The 21,050-nt window shown below is 50.3% G+C and overlaps 2 protein-coding genes across 5 annotated transcripts in view; one reads left to right on the forward strand and one right to left on the reverse strand.

Annotated features, from left to right (window-relative positions):
• The window catches only part of RTF2 (replication termination factor 2), a 39,963-nt gene that overhangs the window by 3,509 nt on the left and 15,404 nt on the right, over positions 1–21,050 (reverse strand). For all 4 annotated transcript variants that reach the window (XM_045082050.1, XM_045082049.1, XM_004759898.3 and 1 more), the window contains exon 6: positions 1,337–1,450. In XM_045082050.1, the coding sequence (XP_044937985.1) occupies positions 1,337–1,450 (114 nt within the window). The remainder of the gene's footprint in view (positions 1–1,336; positions 1,451–21,050) is intronic.
• On the forward strand, positions 12,214–19,512 carry LOC101683693 (beta-1,3-galactosyl-O-glycosyl-glycoprotein beta-1,6-N-acetylglucosaminyltransferase 7). The gene is made up of 3 exons (XM_004759896.3): positions 12,214–13,197; positions 14,352–14,447; positions 18,313–19,512. Exons 1-3 carry the CDS (start codon positions 12,228–12,230, stop codon positions 18,534–18,536), a joined length of 1,290 nt encoding a protein of 429 aa, XP_004759953.1. The 5' UTR covers positions 12,214–12,227; the 3' UTR covers positions 18,537–19,512.

The following is a 21,050-nucleotide window of genomic DNA, read 5'->3' on the forward strand; positions in this document are numbered from 1 at the left end:
GTCAAAACTCTCTCAAGCTTTTTTCGTTTTTGCTCATACGGTAACAAAATCACACAAAACCAACAGAATGAGTGCACTTACATTCCGGGGGGTGTAGGGTCCTGTTCTTTCCTCTGTGATGATCAGAAAAACACAACTCCGAGAAATCTTTGATGATTACATCACTGACACATGGATGCCCACAGAGGCAGGCAATTTTCCCCACTACTTTATCGTCCTCAGGACACGGAAACGCATTTCCTAGTGCTTCAAAACATTCCTCTGACTTAGTTCTGATCACAAAATTTCTCCCACATTTGCCCTGAAGCTAACTTCTTTTGTATTTTTAATTTTATAATTTAAAATTGTGATTATTTAAAAAAATTATTCTCTTTTAACAATCTCTACACCCATCGTGGGGCTAGAATTCACAGCCTGAAGATCTAGCGTTCGGAGCTCTCTGGACTGAGCCAGACAGGTGCCCTAATTTGTTTTCTTTGAAGAATGAAAAACTTGCTGTTCACAAAAATCACAGGGATCATTTGTAAATATTTAAGAAATAAAAAATTTGCTGCTCGCAACGGATGGCACGTAGAAGGAATTCTTAGCTAATAAACTGTTTCAAGCCTGGTCCTTAGGCCACGTCAGGAGGCAATGAATCCACTGCTCACGGAACAGGATCCTAGGCCCAGGACCACAGAACAAAGCCTTTCCACCATGTCTGTGTCCACACAGAGCATTAGTCATGGCTGTGGGTCCCCAGCACTGGTCTCCCTTCAAAGAGCAGAGGCAGCCCTCGCAACTAGAGGCCGGGCAGGGCTCAGGAAGGCCGGGGGCGGCCCCCAGGCGTGGGAAGGCTGCTCAGCCCCACACTACCTGAGGCGCCTCAGCAGTGGGTGGGGGTCGCAGGCTCCCAGGCTCCCCAGATCTCTAGGGGATTCGCAGGACATTCAGACCTGGACGGATAGGCTCTCCGGACGTGCTGTCCACTCCTACTGTCCAAGTCTTACACACCCACACTCTTAAAGCCGGCACAGTACAGTGGGGGTGGCGGCCGCACCCCCTCCCCGACGGGCTGCAACCGGGCCCGATCTTGGTGGCCCTCCTGAGCACCCTGCCCCACGCAGGTGCTGTCACCAGCCCCACGTCACAGATGAAGCAACTGAGTGAAAGGGCAGAACCGTCGTGCCCCCCACAGTGAGCCCAGGCCGGTCAAGGCCATACAAGCGCCTCCATCACCTCGCGTCCAAAAGCCAGCCCCCGCGGTGCAGACCCGGGGTCTGCCACGGCCCCACAGCAGAGGCAGCAGGTGGCAGCTGAAGACTCCAGGGACGGGGATGGACCCCAGGCTCCTCACCTTCTCCAGCTTCGCCCTCAGCCGCCTCTCCTCCATCCTCCCCTTCAGCGTTTCCACGTCCTCCTTGGTGCCGTTGAGCACGACCACGTCGTCCTCCTGGAAGGCGGCCCCGCACTGGAGAGGGCAGAACACAGGACAGACTCCATGAGCACGCGGAGGGCCGCTCAGCTACACCCCCCAGGTGCTCCCCGAGCCCAACCACAGCTCTGCGAACCCTCGAGAACTTCCTGCCCGGGTCTCGGCTGAGCCGGCTTGAGTGTGAGCCCTGCTCTGGCCAGTGCTGTGTACGCAGGCAGCATGGCAGGCCCGAGAGGGGCTCTGTGAGGCCAGCCCCACACTGGTGGCTGCGAACCCAAAGGGGGCCCACCATTTCCTTACGGCATCGGGCTTCTTTCCATCCAGGTGTGCCCCGCGGCCCCGACCTCCAGGCGGCGGGAGAAGGGCCCCGTTCACAGCCGCTGGCAGCTGCTGGGCACGCAGGGCACGTCTGCGCCAGGGACCCGCCTATCTGTCAGCACTTGCTGCCGGTTCGCCTCGGGAGCATCACTCCCCGAGAGGCCATGCTGTGCCCGCCGCACCCCACTGGCCCCGGGCAGAGCCTCCGTCCCAGACAGCAGACGTTTGCCAGCCTGACCTGGCATCAGGGTCTCTGGGAGCGAGAGGACCCTTGGCCGGTGTCCGGTTCAGGAGCTCTGGGGTGAGGCCCCCTCACCCGCATATCTCCCGCGTTCTCAGGTGATGCGGACACTGCCTGTGGGGGAACCTGGGCTCCATCCCAGCAGGACAGAGGAAGGACCTGTGTGGAGGCAGGGGCTGCCCACTCTCGTTCCCATGGGGGTGGGGGCGGGGTGGGGGTCCTGCATTTTCAAAGGCCCGCCTGGGGAGCCCACCCCGCTGAGGGAAGGATTGGGGCCAGCATCTGTTCTGTTCTGGGCTCTTCCTCCTCCTGTGGGTCCCAAGGCCCGGACACACTCGTGCATTCTCTGGGCCTCAGTTACCGCATCTGTGAAATGGGAAGTAAACAGAAGTCCCAGCCCGGCTGGGAGAGGTGAGAATTCAGGGCGACCGCTAAGGGAGTGCAGCAGGGGGCTGGGTACCCGACAGTCAACCCGAGGGGCTACAGCTGCGGGTTGTGCTTTCCTGGAGGAGCGCGACCCGTCCTGATGCACACCGTCTCCAGGACACATCTCTGCGTTTCTAACTAGCTTCCCTGGGAGAAACCTCACACACACATGGCTGCATGTGTCTTGAGGACAAAGTGGGTCTCTGTGCCCTTTCACGGAGGGAGAGCGCACGATTTCTGCTGACACTGCCCAGGTCTGTCCCTTACCATCAGCCACGCAGCCCTACCAGCCTGCTGGGATAAGTGTGAGCCGTGAGCACGACGACGTGCTGACCCCAGGGAGGCCTCGAAAGCCTATCCTGCCCAGAAGAGGAACAGCCACAGACCTCCTGTACCCAGAATCTCTTTTCTACAACACATTCTCAGCACAAGACACAGAAGTGCTCTTCTTAAAAGCTGCCAAGTTCTTCCCAGCACCTCCCCACACACAGGAGAGCCACTGGACACGGGCTGGCCCCCCAGGGGCTGCCTTAGCTTGGTTATTTACTGTGGTTCTCACCCCCAAAACCCACTGCACAGACCTAAGACACCTCCTTTCCCAGGAGGGACCCGGTAAGATGTCCCAGCTGAAGAGAACCCCCACCCCCACCCTCTGGCCCACACAGCCCGAGATGAGGGCCACAGGGAGGTCCTAGGAACAAGAGAAGGGGCTGTTAGCACCTCACTGGGACTGCCTTGGAAGAAAAGGAGCTTGTTTGTTGCCATCACTACAGGGAGGCCTCCAGGCTCTACAGGAGGTGGCCCCCAGGGAAGCCCCACGCTGGGGGAGATTTGGGTAGAGCCTTCCCTTGGGGATGGCGTTCTTGAGAAGGGAGTGAAAAGGGATCCGCAGGAACAGAATCCCGCGGCGGATCCGGCCCAGCGGGGCTGGGGCAGTGGCGTCAAGAAGCCTCCCGAGCACACGAGCAAGAGGCAGAAAGGAGCCCCCTTTGTCCCATCAGCCCGCCCCCCTTTCTTCCCCACCGGGGTTTCCGGGGCTGATTTCCCCCAGTTCTCCGCACCCCTTCCTGGAGTGTCGGCAGTCAGCAGCCTCCCTCCCTCGCTGTCTAGATCGGACTGGGGACCCCACTCTACCTACAGTGGTGGTGTGTTGTGCCCAGAGATCGAGTTTTAAAGTTGAATTAGCCACTAACCATAAAAAGTCAGGAACACCTTTCGTACTAAAAATTGAGATATCTTGCTTTCTCCCCCAAATTCAAAAGATCCATTAATACTAAACCCACGCTCTCGAGGCCTTAATTGCTGGGACCTGAACAGGGCTGCCCTTTAGAGCCCAGGCACATGAGTTCCCACTGGCAGCAGGCCCCGTCCTGCTGGGGGTGCCTGACCCTGGCAGGCTTCTGCCTCCAGGAGCTTGCGTGAGTGGCCCATTCCTTGGGAGCAAGTGAAGCCAGAGCAGGAAGCAGCTTCCCATCCACAGTGCCCGCTGCCAGCCTAGGGCTCTCCTCTCGGGACCGAAGGGAGAGGGAGGGCTACTTCTGCAAGTGAGGGGAAGGCTGCAGCCGAGACACGGCTGACCCGAAGGGACGGACACTCTCTGCTTATAAAGTAACTCACATCATAAGCAAAAAACACCCATACTTTCCTGCAAATGCATTTTTCTAGGTGTACTGTCACCGCACAGCTGAGATCAGGTATTTATTTTAAATTAGCCTCCTTTTATCACTTATAACTTAGACGCCCCCAAGATGGGGAAAATAAATCACAACACATTCTTAAAAAGGGCAGGCAGATAGTTATTTTAGAGTTTGACAATGTAGAAAGTGCTTATTAAGCTAAAAGAAAAAGAAATTATATATCCATGATCTCTAGATATTAACTTTTTTTTTTTTTAAGCATTAGGGAGAAACAAGCCAGCCGAGAGAACGGGTAGAATTATGGTAATCTGCTCCTCTGCTCTTCTGCCTGCAGGTCTGTATCCTGCACAAATGCAAAAGTGGTGTCTCCATCACCGTCCTTACAAATAATCTTTGCAATGAACACCCAACGGCATACATCTCAGACCCCAAAACCCCACTTGTGGGACTCGTTTATTCTCCATCACTGAAGTCTGTTTCCTACATAATACTTTGTGACACGCAGTCAATGGACGTGTGCCCGTACGTGGGTACTGACTTTTAAAGTAGTGCTTCCCTCTGTCACACTGGAGGCCCCGAGAGCGAAGGACTGGTCGTTATCTGCCTCAGCTGTGGCCGAGTCCTGCACACACTGGGCACCAGGAAATAATCGCTCTATGCATAAATGAAAAGACGACCCAAAGAAATACCTCAAACAAGGATGAAAGGGAATAAAATTTTAAAGCCAAATAGTTCTCATGAAAAGTCATATGAACTTTACACTCCCTACACATGTAAGACTTCCCATCACACCATATAATTTAAAGGAACAAAAACACTTACACTGCTCTGAAAGGTAAAAGAAGATAGTTCCTTTTTGGCTTTGATTAAGAAACAAAAATCCCCACCGCATTCCTACTGCCCCTAGTGCATTCCGTGTATATGCTGTAGGTCCACTTTACTTATTAGGATGATTTTTATTTTTATTTTTTAAAGATTTTATTTATTTATTTGACAGACAGAAATCACAAGTAGGCAGAGAGGCAGGCAGAGAGAGAGGAGGAAGCAGGCTCCCCGCTGAGCAGGGAGCCTGATGCGGGGCTCGATCCCAGGACCCTGGGATCATGACCTGAGCCGAAGGCAGAGGCTTTAACCCACTGAGCCACCCAGGTGCCCCCTATTAGGATGTTTTTTAAAGACTTTATGTGAGAGAGACAGAGAGCGAGCATGAGCGGGGTGGGAGGAGGGGGAGAAGCAGCTTCTGCGGAGCCGGGAGCCCCACTCGGGGCTTGATCCCAGGACACTGAGATCATGACCTGCGTGCGCCAAAGGCAGATGCTGAACCCACTGAATCGCCCAGGCGCCCCTACGTATTAGGATCTTCATCCAAAAAATTTTTACTTGAACCAATCTGTGTAAGAAGCTGATACATTAGGCCTGTTGACCTTTGGTCCACTTATCACAATAATTCCTCCCGTGTGTCTGGTCTTAGGCTGTATTTCCCTTCGAGCTACGAGCTACGGAAGCGTAAAGCTGTATGCAAGCCACTGTGTTCTCAGTTGTTTCTTCCGCTGCTTTTTGCTTAGAGACTCTCTCCCCTCCCCTCCGCAGGTTCAGGATGTGAGGTCCCAGGTGAAGTCCAGCACCGGTCCTATCCCCTCGGAACGGGCCACTGCGAAGCGCCCGGTTCCCGAGCACCCACAGGCTGACCTTTCCGACAAGCACTCAAGGTACGGGGGACACAGCAGTGCAAGACTGCACCAGTGGTCGGCAGCCTTTCCTTTTCCGATTTTTTGTTCGAAAACCTCACCTCCCAGCCTCTGAAGATCTCCCTACAAACACATACAAGGTCTCATCACCACTGAAAGGTGGCACGAATCTGTTTCCGTATAAAAAGTACACCTGCCACACACAGCCACGCTGCGGCCCCATGAGCTTAGAGAGACTCGACCTCATCGGCCCAATTACGCAGTTTTCCTATGGCAACAGCGACATCTGTTCTGCAGAAGAGCGACAGGCACCTCGAATCACCTGCGACCAGGTGAAGCAAATCAGGACCCCCCTGACTAAATGTCAAGCTCAGTGCCTGGACACCTTCAAGAGGAGGCGTGTGACCCCCGCCTCTTGGCTCTGCTCTTTTCAGATCTGTGTGCGGGAAGCCTGGGAGACAGCAAGTGAGGGACGCTCTGAAGCCAGAGAAGGGAAAGGGAAGAGCACAAGCATCCTGCCGCGCAGAACAGCAGAGGGGAAGAGCCGCACCGGCGGCGCAGAGGCTCCCTCAGCCCGTGCCCGGGCCCCGCCTGCCCCCGGCGGAGCCCCCAGGCAGCGGGCCGGGCACAGCTCCCCTGCGTCCCTGAACTCAGGCCCTCTGGAGAGCCACACTGAAACGCTTGGATTATGCTGAATGCTACTGAGGAAGCGACAACAAAAAAAAAGATTTTTAAAGGACTTTGATTATTTTCCCCTTTAATGAAAAAGGCTCAGATAACCACATCTGGCCTCTGACTTTTAAAAGCGTTCATAGAATTTGCCCCTCGACTGCCAGGATCCCGTCCAGGCTTCAGAACGCCAGACCACTCTGCCACCCTCCGCCTGGGCCCGGCCGCCGTCGCTCGTCGTGTTCGGAAGGCGGTGACCTGGTCCTGGAGAAACCCTCAGAGAAGCAGATGCTATTTTTCAAACCTCAGGTCAGAGCCAACAAGAATAAAATCCTCCAGGGATGAAAGGGTAACAAAACCGGCCAAACAACTCCGTTCATGCGATCTGAGCGGAAGCCACGGGAAGAGAAGCACCGATGGGAGAAAAAAGCCAGACCAGGCACGGACGCGGCAGCATTCCGCCCCTCGGAATCTGAGGAGCAGCTTCTGGAAAGTGCTTCACTAAGTACGCCCGGCTCATGAACGGCAGAGGCTGAGCAGGTACAATTACGAAAATAAAAGTTTTTCTTTGTCTCCTTTAGTTCTAAAACAGAATATTGGGAGATGAGTAATATTTTTCAATGCAGATGCAGCAGGCATCTTTTTCTCTCAAAACCAGCCCTCAGGTCTTTGTTTCAGCCAAAGAAAATAAAAGTAGAATGTTTTCAAGTTTGAGATTAGATTTTTTTTTTTTTAAAGATTTTTATTTATTTGACAGAGAGAAAGCACAAGCACGAGGGGCAGCAGGCAGAGGGAGAGGGAGAAGCAGGATCCCCTCAGAGCAGAGCCTGATGCAGGGATCGATCCCAGGACCCTGGGATCATAACCTGAGCCGAAGGCAGATGCTTAGCTGACTGAGCCACACAGGCATCCAGGTGATTAGATTTTCAAATTTAAAATGCCGCCAGCTGCTCCTTCCTCACATAGCAGATAACAACTAAGCCGGCATCAAGGCCATGTCCTCAGGCCTCACTTTGTGCCAATCATATACATGCTATTTTTGTTGTGGGTTTTTTTTGTAGGATATCCTAAAATGAAGTTTTCCTCTTCATATTGGAGCTGAGAATTGTATACCTACTGTGACTAAGACATCTGTTTTGCTGGACAGTTGGGACAGTATTTGAACTCAAAACTAGTGTCATGTTTTAAACAGAAAGAGTTCAAGAAAACCAAATGTTTTTAACTTATGGGTATCGTTCTGAGCCCAGAGACCACAAAAATAACAGGCATCAAATTTTCATTGCTGCGGCTGAAGTGACTTTTTTTAGAACAAACCTACAGTAAATGACACCGTCGACATTCAGTCTTGGGGGTCAGCACTAAGCACCCCACTCCTGCTCAAGCTGAGTGTCCATCCCCGGCGAGGCTCAGCAGGAAACTCACACCCACCTGCTCCCAGACTCCTGTCCTGGCATTCCTATGGGGCAGGTACTACCTTATCTCCCATCTTCGGTCCAGCAAATGGAGACTACGATGTTTAATCTGGGCAAGCTAATGTTAAGGGTCCGAAACAATAATATTCTAGAATATGTGGCAAAATATTTTAAGTTCCTCTTTAAAGATGCCCATTTATTATCTGTTTACTTACAGATATTACCAAAAACTAAGTACAAGAGAGTCATCAAGAAGAGTTAGCTTATACAGGATATCGCCAACTCCCCTGAAAAGTCGTTACGATTCATCCCATCCTCACAAACGAAAACTGACTGCCCTTAAAGAAAGTGTTCTACTGGGAACACCCGGTACCGAACCCATGCTGCCCACTTGTGTTTCTGGCTGTTAAGGCTTGTCGTGGGGGGCGGGGCAGGGGGTGGGTGAAGGGGGTGGCCCTGTGGCTGGATAAAGAAAAGAAGAAAACCATACTCGGTCTGGTAATTAGGGGAGTAATGCGTTTTGAAGTGACTCCCTGATAATATTATATGCTCGGGCAAAAACATAAAAAGCAAAACAAGCCCATTTTGAGAACTATTAACTGAAAATCATTTCTGCTATGATATAGATTCTAACGCTATAAAAAAGGAAAAAATTAAACCCCATCCTTAATCACAACTTTGCTAGTTATTTCTACCGAAAGAGATTCTTGACTGTCTCTTGTATGTCATGTCTTCGGTCAACTGAATGTATGATCTTCAAAACATGAGTCATTGTTTAGAAGCTATCTGTGCACCGAACACATTCCCTGACTCTGTCTCCCAAAAGCTGCAGGGATGCGAGCACTAAAAGATTGTTAGAGAATGTGAGACTCTGGGGAGGTCATTTCAGTAACTGACAATAAAATAAAAAGAGACTTCGAATGCTCTCACTTACACACAAAATAATACATAGTTCCAGGAACCATGTGTGACTCCAATAACACATGAGGAAAGAAGATACTGGAATAGTAAAAAATGGGTCTAGTCTGAACAAACAACCTTCATATCTGCTCCATAAAACACAAGGATAACTACCAGTCTTTTTTTTTTTTTTAAGATTTTATATTTATTTGACAGACAGAGATTACAAGTAGGCAGAGAGGCAGGCAGAGAGAGAGGAGGAAGCAGGCTCTGCACTGAGCAGAGAGCCCCATGTGGGACTCAATCCCAGGACCCTGGGATCATGACCTGAGCCGAAGGCAGAGGCTTTGACCCAGTGAGCCTCCCAGGCGCCCCGCTGCCAATCTTACTAAAGCCTTTATTATTATTACTATTTTTTAAGATTTTATGTGTTTGAAAGTGATAGAGAACAAGCGCGTGCGTGCATGTGGGGGGGGGCGTTACAGAAAGAGAAGCAGACTCCTCACTGAGCAGGGAAGCCCCACATGGGGCTCAATCCCAGGACCCCAGGATCATGACCTGGGTGAAAGGCAGATGCTCAACTGACTGAGCCACCCAGCTGCCCCTTTCTAAGGCCTTTAAGATAAATATTTTATTTTATTTTATTTTTAAGATTTTATTTATTTGACAGAGAGAGATCACAAGTAGGCAGAGAGGCAGGCAGAGAGAGAGGAGGAAGCAGGCACCCTGCTGAGCAGAGAGCCCAATGTGGGACTTGATCCCAGGACTCTGAGATCACGACCCGAGCCGAAGGCAGCGGCTTAACCCACTGAGCCACCCAGGCGCCCCAAAGATAAATATTTTATTTTATTTATTTATTTATTTATTTTTTTTTTTTAAAGATTTTATTTATTTATTTGACAGAGAGAGATCACAAGTAGACAGAGAGGCAGGCAGAGAGAGAGAGGGAAGCAGGCTCCCTGCTGAGCAGAGAGCCCGATGCGGGCCTCGATCCCAGGACCCCGAGATCATGACCTGAGCCGAAGGCAGCGGCTTAACCCACTGAGCCACCCAGGCGCCCAAGATAAATATTTTAAATACAGTTTTTGCAGACGGGAAAAAAGGGTCCAAAAATCAGTCTCCCTGCCCTTCTACGTGATCTGCCGATCCCTCACACTTGAAAAACACCAAAACCGAAGGTGGGGCATGCCACCCATTTAAAGAGGATGGGCTGGCAGCCTGGCCCGGAGATGACACGCCCGGGGGGCGTGGGGTGTCACTGGCCTGTGAAAGCCAGGCAAGAGCCCCACTCATGGGGCGGGCGAGCCTGCCAGGAAGAGCCTGCAGTGAAGCAAGTACAACGAAGCTCCACCCCACGGCCCCGGCCCCGGGCACCGGAGGGCACAGTGGCTTCTGCAGCGCAGAGGCCACCCGGGCGGGAAGCTGCAGCTGCACAGGCCTGAGCTCTGCGTGGCCAGACCCGGGGTGGGGGGAGAGAGGCAGCAGGTGGACGCAGCCCCGCTCACACGCCCGGGGCTGCAGAAGGGACCGAAAACACTTAGCTCAGGGATGGCCCGGAAGGACAACGGATTGCACATGGGACTTGTCCTCATTTAATTATTACGAACTACTGAAAAGAGCCAATTCCCTGGGGCGGAGCCACAGTTTCCATGGGGTGTGACCTGTCAGCGAAGCGGGGCTCACAACAGTTCTACCACGAAACCAGAACCTTTTACTTTGACCCCAAGCCTAGAAACCACCCTGAAGAGCACAAGCCCCCAAACCACCTCCCCCCACTGCAGCTGTCACACAGTGCCACAATCTACAGTATGGGTACCCTGGAGCCAACATCTATAAAAGTAGCTAAATTTATTATAATTTCAGGAAGGTATTTCCTTCCTGCTGAATTTCTAGGTTTTGTTTATTTTACAGACCAGACAGGAAGTGTGTTCATTATAGCGAGTTTTTGTGTTTATAAAAAGTATTACAGAATTTATACATTTACAACCTTTATTGGCTCATAGTATAAGAACACAAAAAGAGCTCAAAGGCTGCCTAGTCCATGCTTCGTCTGTATGGCATCTGTAATAATGATGCAGAAGGGCAAAGGGACTAATGTCAGAGTGAGTTAGAACACTACTCAAAAGCAAATGGGCTTTCTAAACGGGCAATGATACAACTTCTTATGGAAACCAGGAGTCGGGATTTATAAACAAGAAAAAAGTAATTACTATCACGTAGATGTTTTACCTGATCAGTTTTCTTCCTAAATTTCAAAGGTGATGACATCTCCATGCATTAATAATGAATCAAAATGCTTCTCTGGTCCCCTTTGTTCCTGCTACTAAACCTATTCATGCATTTCTGTAAGGTTCCAGAAAGGCAACTCCTTATCAATTAATTTTTATCAGATAAAGATGCCATGTTTTTAATCACGAATTCTTCTCTAAAAATAATCATAAACTCACGTCAACAAGTCGAATTCTGTGATCACAAAACTTCTCTCCATATGTTGCTTCCTTTACTGGAAGGAGTTATAACATGATACAGAGTAACAGCATAAAATGAACTGTGAATAGTGCAGAACATGACAGTGTCTATCTACATCTATTCCAAAACAAAGTCTTAAGTAGATCTGAAACATCATGACTATAAGCTCGCTGAAGCCATCATCAGGGTTTTCTGCTGTAACATAAGGAGACCTCCAGCGGCTACTGTGTGCAGTGGGCAGCCTGAGGCCATCCAGGATGGCTGTGCCCAATTCTGACATAACGTTATGGGTAAATAACCCCTGGAAAATAAACCACAGACCCACAGTATATCGCATACTTTGGTAAACATGATTTGTGGATCGCTTTTCAGTTTTCCCGAAGGCTGATACAAATTTCAATCATTTGAATACGTAAGTGTTAATTCCGAGTCAGTAGCGGTCACCCAACCACCTACCATCATGTTTTGGTGCTAAGGGCTGTACCTTTCAATAAAGCTACTGAAATAAACAAAAACAAAGGGCCAAAGACTTGTGCATGAATGCTTATAGTGTCCAGTAACATCCGAAAACTGGAAACATTTTCAATGTCCACAGCCGATGAACAGATAAACTGTGGAGTGCCCATGTGATGGAATCGGGACAGTGATAAACGCAGTGATGTGGACGAAATCTCAGAATGAGTATCCGAAGTGAAACAAGCCAGGCAAAAAGCACACAGTGTAGGACTCCATTTATATGAAGTTACAGAACATGCCAGCAAATCCAGTGACGGACAGAGCATCCGAAACTGCCCAGAGACACGGCGGAAGGAGGATGGAGTCTAAGGGGCCCGAGGGAACTTTCAGGCTGAGGGGATGCCTGCCATGGGATCGTAGGGAGGGTTCTGCGGGTGCGGACGTAGAGAAGAACTAGTGCCTTATACAACTTAAATGTGTGCACTTCAGTCATGCTGCAGGTTAGGGGAGAGCTGCACACCCTAAATTCTCCCTCTTGTTCTCGTAGGAAGCTTAAAGGAAATCCCTTTAAAGCATGGTGCTGACAAGGCCGGAGACATGAGCCAGCTGCGAGCCACAAAGCCCGGGCTCCTCGTGTGCGCGGCCGTATGCGTCTGCGTTTTTCTTTATTTACGGAACCCGACCCCTGAGGAAGCAGAGGAGGAACCCACCTATCCGGCAGTAGTGGAATGTGGCTTTTATCCGGATGAATTGTGTTCAGCTTTACTTGAAGGGAAAGGGGCCGCCCTCCAAATCGCAAGATTTTGTAAAAACCCTCATGGTTCTCAAATTCTTGCGCATTTACGCACATCAGGAAATTGCTCTAGGATTTCCCAGGAGTTGCGTTTCATAACCAGACCCTTGTCTGCAGAAGAGGGCAATTTCTCTCTGGCATATATTATAACAATTCACAACGAGCTGGCGATGTTTGCACAGCTTCTCAGAGCGATTTATGTGCCTCAAAACGTTTACTGTATTCATGTCGATGAAAAGGCTCCGAAGAAGTACAAGACTGCGGTGCAAACCCTAGTGAACTGTTTTGAAAATATTTTTATTTCATCAAAGAGAGTAAGAGTGGCCCACACTGGCTTTTCAAGACTCCAGGCAGATATTAACTGTATGAAAGACCTGGTCCGTTCCAAATTCCAATGGAACTACGTCATTAACCTTCGCGGGCAGGATTTTCCAATCAAGACCAACAAAGAAATCATACATTACATCAGAAGCAAATGGAATGACAAAAACATCACTCCTGGAGTAGTCCAACCACCGAATGTGAAATCCCAGACAAGTGAAAGTCATCCTGAATCCACCCCTGAAGGAAATATCTACATATCTCCAAATAAAAGATTCAAGCACGAACCACCCCATAATTTAACAATTTATTTTGGAAGTGCTGACTACGTCCTGACCAGGAAGTTTGTAGAGTTTGTCCTGACTGACGCCCGCGCGAAGGACATGCTTCGTTGGTCCAAAGACATCCAGAGCCCGGAACGACATTACTGGGTGACTCTAAACCGACTGAGAGGTAAGAACAATCCGGCACGTGGCGTCTGTTCAAATCAGAGGCAATGACAGAAGTTTACTCTTGAGTGAAAACTCTATTTCACTGTTTTCTATGGCTTGGTAAATAGCTCTGCATTTTGCAAGACCTTCCACTTGAGTATGGGAAGCGCTTTGGTTTTAGGGGTCCCAAGTTTGCTAAGAGCGTGCCATGTTCCCACACCAGCCCAGCTGTTCCTGTTCCCTTTTTAGAAAGAAGTCCGACCAGCACCTGAGCAAGAATCTTCAGAAGCTTCTTCATTTAGTCATTAAATACTCCTGCGTACCTACTAAGTGCCAGACGTAATGCTAGGGGCTCTTTAAGAATAGAAAATATTGGGGGGCCTGGGGGGCTCAGCTGGTTAAGCAACTGACTTTGCCTCAGATCATGATCCTGGGGTCCCAGGATTAAGTCCAACATCAGGCTCCCTGCCCAGTAGGGAGTCTGTTTCTTCCTCTGACCTCTCCCCTCTCATGCTGTCTCATTTTCTCAAATAAATAAATAAAGTCTTAAAAAAAAAGAAAATATTAAAAGTAGTAATTTTGGGGGTGGCAGACAGGATACCTCAGATAGGTTCCCTGAGAGGCAGAGGGAGGGCTGATGGTCTTCCTTAGGTGACTGACTTTCTCTCTGCATAAAGCTGACCGGCTCCTGTAGGGGATGTGGCTTCAGGCTCCAACAGCTAAGCTCATCGGTCCCGATGACAGTGCAAGTGCCCAATCCAACAGAAACCATTTTAGGATCTTATTATAATCTTATTAGGATCTTATCATAATCTCTCAAAGCCAGTGAAAATCCTACTTCTGAATCCCCTCAGAGGGCTGTCACGGGGAAGACACCCTCCCAAGAAACCCAAGATCACCAGGCCCAGGGCACGCGGTGCGCGGTCCGCGACTTCGGGGCTGCAGGAACGGGTGAGAGCGGAGCACAGGCGCCGGAACACGAGGCTAGCGTGGGGCCCCCACTGCCCCCAGAGCCTTAGCCCCTCGTCGGACGACAGCAGAGAGCCGAGCCCTTGTGGCGAGGCTGGACTTGCCCTGCACCCCGCCTCTCCCCCGGACTCCTGCCCAGGGAGCAAGGGGAAGGGCCAAGGTGCTGCCCACGCGCACCGGGCCATGCCTGTTCTGCTTCCCCCCCAGATGCCCCGGGAGCCACCCCAGACGCCGGCTGGGAAGGAGGTGTTCGCGCTGAGAAGTGGAGACACGAGGAGGGACGTGTTCATGACGGATGTAAAGGTAAAAATCGAACCAAACCAAAAGCCAGCCTTCCCATTTGATGGAAACTGTCCAGCTGCCACTGGGGTCCTGTCGGGAGCCGCAGACGATCGAGCGCCCAACGGGGATGGGACGGGCGAGCTTCCCACGCCACGGGGTCAATTTTTTTAAAACTTCTTATTTAATTATAATACCTAGACAGAAAAGTGCACAAATCCTAGGTATTTGGGTTGACACATTTTCACAGAGTGAAGCCAAAACTGGGTTGCAACTTTAAACGTTTAAGATAAAAATGCACAAAAGCTAGCGGGTTTCTTCCACCTGCTCCTAGAATTCAAACTCAACCATCACTTCAAAATGCTGTGTGTCTCCCGGGCTCTCCACCAGAACAGACGATCAGTAACAAACACAGGGGGAAGGTCCCAACCGGGTTCTTAAGTGGTTTTTGCTGAAGGAAGGTCTTTTTACCCTCAGGAGACTCTCCTGGGGAGCTGTGAATTCTTATCTGGTGTCCCCGAGGTTTTAGTTACCAGGACAATACAGAACAGCACAGCTCGGGTGGGGAGGGCGGTGTCCCTCGGTGGCGAACAGGCTGGAAAAGCACAGGCTGCTGGCAGGGTCTCCAACACCTGGAGCCCAGGGTCGGACGGCTGCCCGCGAGGAGCACATGACCTTGGGGACAAGCCAGAGGCCAGCGGTCACAGTGCCACGTACACAGGTCCCACAGGGAGAGACGCAAACCCTCTGGGAGCCCGCACGGAAAGGCACACGAGGGGTCTGACCTTTATAGGGCCGCGGACGCGTGGGACGGAGAAGGCCGCAAGAGCGGAGCACATATGCGTGCGGGCGGCCGGGGCACAGCAGCCCTGTCCCAGGGGACCCAGCCTCCCTTTCCCGTCTGCACGGGGCTGCCCAGCCACGGTGGGGGCTACCGCCGGGTACAGCCCCCTCCTCTCAGTGGGCATTTGGCTGTGGTCCTCGGGCATGAGTTACAATAGACCAGAGAGAACCGGGATCACCCAATTTTCAAGCTGTTTAAAAGACTGACCTAAAAGAAACAGGTTGCAGACAAATGGAAAGTCTAACACCTAACGCCAGAGTAATTCGAAGACAAGCAATTCCTGCTGCTGTGTATGCAGCCATCCTCCTGACAGGAACCAGGTCAGAAGGGCTGGAAGAATTTTCCAGATTTTTAAAAAAACATTTGTTTTCCCTTCCCTTTTTTTTAAGATTTTAATTATTTACTTATTTTTTTAAATTATTTACTGATTTGACAGAGAGAGAGCACAAGCAGAGAGAGGGGCGGAAGCAGGCTCCCCACTGAGCAGAGAGCCCAATGCGGGACTCGATCCCAGGACCCAGAGATTATGACCTGAGCCAAAGGCAGAGGCTTAACCCACTGAGCCACCCAGGCGCCCCGTAGATATTTTTAATAAATATTTTCACCAGGATTCAATTAGGAACCTAAGGAGCAACTTCAACCTTTCTTTACAAAACAGGCACTTGCTGCCATTACACAGATGTGGGGGAAACAAGCCTGGTCAATAAATGCTCGAGTGGGGCTGGGGGGCTCAAATGCTTCCTGAAAACATGATTCACTCACAGTATAAGAAGTCATGAAGGAGGGGCACCTGGGTGGCTCGGTCGTTAAGCATCTGCCTTCGGCTCAGGCATGATCCCAGGGTCCTGAGATCGGACCCCACATTGGGCTTCCTGCTCAGCAGGGAGCCTGCCTCTCCCTCTCCCCCTGCTTGTTTCCTCTCTCACTGTCCTTCTCTCTCTGTCAAATAAATAAATAAAATATTTAAAAAAAAAAAAAGTCACGAAGGGCTGTTGCTATCAATAATAATGATTTTGAATTCTCTGAGTGACGACCTGAATACGTCAATGTTGGCAAAAAAGCCCAATTATTATGAATTTTTTTTTCTTTTAATTATTTGACAGACAGAGATCACAAGTAGGCAGAGAGGCAGGCAGAGAGAGAGGGAAGCAGGCTCCCTGCCGAGCACAGAGCCTGATGCGGGGCTCGATCCCAGGACCCTGAGATCATGACCTGAGCCAAAGATAGAGGCTTAACCCACAAGCCACCCAGGTGCCCAATTACTGTGAATCTTAACAAAAATCAGCACTGCTCCAAAGTAAACACTTCAGAAAGTTCTCGCCCTTGCTCACTTCGGCGTACAGACCACCTACAAGGAAAGCAGTAATATGGTCCCTGCCTTTGGCCGAGCATCAGCAGCGAGTGTGGCAGACCCGGCCCCCTTCCGGGGTCTGGCTCTGGGCCCGCAGTCAATCCTCACAACGACTCTCAGTTGTTAACTATCGTAGTCACACTTTACAGAGGAGGAACCCCAGGCTTTGAGAAGTGAGGTCACTCCCCATGTCACAGGAAGCGGCACAGGAAGTGGTGGAGCCGGGTCGCAAACCAGGTGCCGCTGCCTAGTGCCCCTCCATTGGACGAGCGGACACCGAGAGGGGTGTCACCCTGTTGCTATCAGCAACAAGGAGTTTATCTGTAATCACCAAAATAACAGGAACCCGACTGAGGACTTTCCATTCACTTGTGCACCCTTCTGGCTCAAACTCATGTGTATGCAAATGACAGAATTATCCAAACACAATCAAGATGCTACTCATTTTTTTTCACTCTATCCTAAGTATTTTAGACTGCTTTTCTTCATAGTCAGGCTTTTCTTTCTTTCTTTTTAAAAATATTTTATTTATTTGACACAGAGAGAGAGAGAGAGACAGCGAAAGAGGGAACACATGCAGGGGGCATGGGAGAGGGAGAAGCAGGCTTCCTGCAATGCAGGAGCCTGATGCAGGGCTCGGTCCCAGGACCCTGGGATCATGACCTGAGCCAAAGGCAGACACTTAAGGACTGAGCCACCCAGCCGCCCATATTCAGACTTTTCAAATGGTGCAGTATCATTCTATGGCGACTCTGCGACACTGTACCAGGAGTGTCTATCAGTAAGAAAGATTTCAATCATGACGACAGGTGCCTTTTCCAGAGCGCTCACTGTGTGCCAGCTGCTTGGCCTCTTCCTGGATAAACGCCTGCTCCCAGGGGAAGGTTCTCTCTGCCTTTCTCCAGCCTCACAAACAACACTGGACGGTTCTGTGCTTGCAGTTCTGCCCCTTTCCCCTCGTTCTCTCAGACAGGTTTTCAGAAGTAGGGTAGCGAGTTGGTGTGGAGAGGAAAGCTGGGCGGAGCTGGGCAGAGAGAAAAGTCTCCAGAATGGGTAGACCATCCCCTCACACACAAACTGGGCGTCTGCTTCTCTGGGAACCGAAGGTGGTAACGGGAGCCACTTCACAGTGCTGGTGGGAGGGGGACAGAGAAGTACTGAGCACGGCATCAGGCCCACGAAACATGCTACTGAGTTCATCGCAAAGGAATGAGCACTGGATTCTATCATTCCAATTTTAATTCTTCCATTTGTATCACAAACTCACTCAGCAAGAACAAGAATGGCCTGTAGCAAGGGCCTGTGGCCACCAAGGCAATTCTTGTGAACTACCCACAACCAAGGAAAACAAAGTTCAAGGGACCTAACACAGAATTTAGAGCGGGCCAGGCAAGTGAGCACTATTAAACCTCCCTCGTGTGTTTGTGACTAATGAGCCTTCCACAGCATTCCCTTAAAGTAGCCGTTAAACATGCCAGAGATCCCGGACAGAAAGAACGGTGACATCCTTGTCCCCACTGACTCAAAATCCTACACAGAAGCCCCATGAGAGCAAGCTGGGAAATCACACTCGGTCTGAGCTCCTACAAAGCAGGGGCCTTCACAGATGACCTTGGAAAAGTGTCCCTTTTTGTGTGTGAATGTGACCTGATGAGGACACAAGGGCAGCTGGGTTTTTGTGCTTCTCTCCGCAGGCCGCTACGTCCACGAGAACTGCGTGTATGGCCTGGGAGACCTGCCGTGGATCACTCGGTCGCCTTCTTTGTTTGCCAGCACATTCGACTCGACAGACCCTCTGGTGGTGACATGCCTGGAGCGGTGGCACCGGCTGCGGGTGCTGCGACAGGCAGAGGCCCCCGTGGAGCCACACTGGCGTTTCCCACAGGACAGTCACTTCAGCAGGAGACCGAGCGGCTGAGCGGGGAGCTGCCGAGTGTTTGCTTTCTTACTGCTACCGCCTGCTCCTGACTCGTAGTAAGAGAACTTCCAGCCAAAGAAGGAAGAATGAGAAATGATGACTTGATACAAGCTAGTCATCAGATGACTTTAGCAACACACTGTTGACAAGCCGTTCCTATTAATCGTAGGCCACTTTCCCAGCTTTGAGGAAGAAATCACGAGAGGAAAGGTGACTCAAGGTACTGCTGGGGGCCCCAGACCCGCCAGATGGTGGGCTGACTGCTCCCGTAAACAGTGGCTGCGACACTAGATCCTGACTCAAGTCAGACAGGAACATGTTATCTCAGAGACCTGCTGTGGATGAGGGTCTAATGCAGAGTGAACCCACTGGAAACGAGACTTCGCTTGTCTCCAATGGTGCTCTCTGGCTGCAAGCCACGCACCTTCATTCTGCTAATCCTACAAAAACACAGAAGCGTCTACTTCCTTTGGGTAAAATGAAACTAATCGAGTTCAAACACACTTTCTTAAAAGGGCTGCCCTACGTCTCTGGAGTCTCACGGAGCTAATGGCACCATCAACCCCGATGGCTCCGTGCTACATCTGAGCTGTCCCATACTGATGAACACAGCCATGGCCACAACCACAGGGGGCTTCGGGGCAGCAGTGGGACTTTCCAGGACCACACGGCTAAGCAGGAGGAGCTGGGATTTGGACCTGAGCAGGCGGCCTGGCTCCAGAGTCCAGCCTTACTCTATGTGGAGTCAGACTCTCCCTGTGTTCATTTGTAAAAACAAAAGTAAATCGTATGCAAACAGAATGTCTGAAACATACCACTACAGAATGTATCTTTAAGGTGATACATGTATCAGATCTTGAGATAATTTCCCTTTTTTGGGAGCAGAACCTTCTTGCTTCTAATGCAGACTCTACTGTTCAATTTTCCTACTGGTTTTCTCTAACACGTGAAAAGGTTCAAGGCTGCCTGTGCTGCGGGTTATGTAGTTCCCTGAGGCTGAATACTTCCAACGATCCTAATGATGGCAAGAAAGCTAAAATTGCCTGAAGAAGGTCAGAGCATGAAAAAAAAAATCAGCATTCACAGACCCCTTCTGAAGATACCCCTTTCTCTAACATTCTCTCCCCTTTCCATTCCATCTCCCCACGAAAAGACAGCAGAAGAGCGGTGCCTGGCTGGCTTGGTCAGTGGAACATGCCACTCTTGATCTTGAGGTGGTGAGTTGAATCCCTATATTAGGCTTACAGATTACTTAAAAAAAAACCCAAAACCCAGCATGAATGTAAATTTTTGTTTCACTTCTGACTTTAAAATATCTACACACCCTACTCAATGACTTCAAAGCCTAAATAAATGAAGTCAGTGGAAAGTCACACCTAACTCTCAATCAGGGATTTAGATCACTCTAGCATCAACATCAGGGATTCTCAAACGTTATAGAGCACACAGATCCTTAGGGCGGGGGCATCTTGTTAAAATGCAGGTTTTGATTCCACGGGTCTGGAGAGGGACCCAGGAGTCTGCATTTCTTAAAGAGAAAAACAAAGGACGTCCCAGATAATGCCAATACGGCAGGACCGTAGATCACTCTCTGAGTGAAAAGCACATAGTTCATTTGGCAAACTCTAATTATTACTCCAATGTGTTTCCATTATTACAAGAAGGAAAGAAGACAGTGGGGAATACAGTTAGTTTTTGGCTAGTGACTTGTTTATAGTGAAAACAAACATACACACAAACCTAACAACTACATCTCCTAGGACCTTGTTTACGGAAATGAAGTGTGCACACCCGTGTGTTTCAGAACACACAGCCGGAGTGATCTCAAAGCCCCGAATCTCTTCTAGTGAACTGCAAACCCAAATGCTTATGGAACTAGAGTGAAAAGTAGAGAAAACATACACCCTAAACGTCCCTGAGTTCAGGAGTCATTCTTATGACACTCGTTTCTCTAGATTGTAGATGTTACTTAAAAAAACAAAAATACTTGTTTTAGACATCGATACTGTAGCTTCAGCTCCCTGCACTGACATTTTCCTAATGCGCTGCAGCTCCCGGAGCTGCACATGACTCTTCCTTTTGGCAGCTTCGGCAGAAAAGGCTGGTGCTCGCTCCTTCCTGGGCATCCGGCTCTAGCACCTTCCCCAGGCTTCCCTGCAGTTCGGTGGGGCCTTGGAGCTGATGGACAACAGAAGTGATGACCCACTTCCCGTCCTGGGCCATAAAAATCTCCCACGTTGTACGCTCCCTGCCCCGTTCCCATCAGTCAGCTGAGAGCAGAGTACTCTAAACCCCGGGGGGGGGTCTGACCCGTAAGGCAGCAGGAGCCCTAGTCCTTGAGTTTCCCGTGAAAGCAAGCTGCCCACCCAGGAACTGTCCCTGCGTTAGCCACTGGAATGTCAGGGCTGTGGGTCGGAGCAATTGGCCAACCCTGACTGATCCGCTTAGTTCTCCTACACTTGAGAGACTTTAAATGAGAAGCAGGAGTTCGATTCTTGATGGCAGCATATACAT

Source organism: Mustela putorius, unplaced genomic scaffold (genome assembly GCF_011764305.1).
Source record: "Mustela putorius furo isolate JIRA1106 unplaced genomic scaffold, ASM1176430v1.1 tig00000592_pilon_pilon_pilon, whole genome shotgun sequence".
Classification (NCBI taxonomy): Eukaryota; Metazoa; Chordata; class Mammalia; order Carnivora; family Mustelidae; genus Mustela; species Mustela putorius.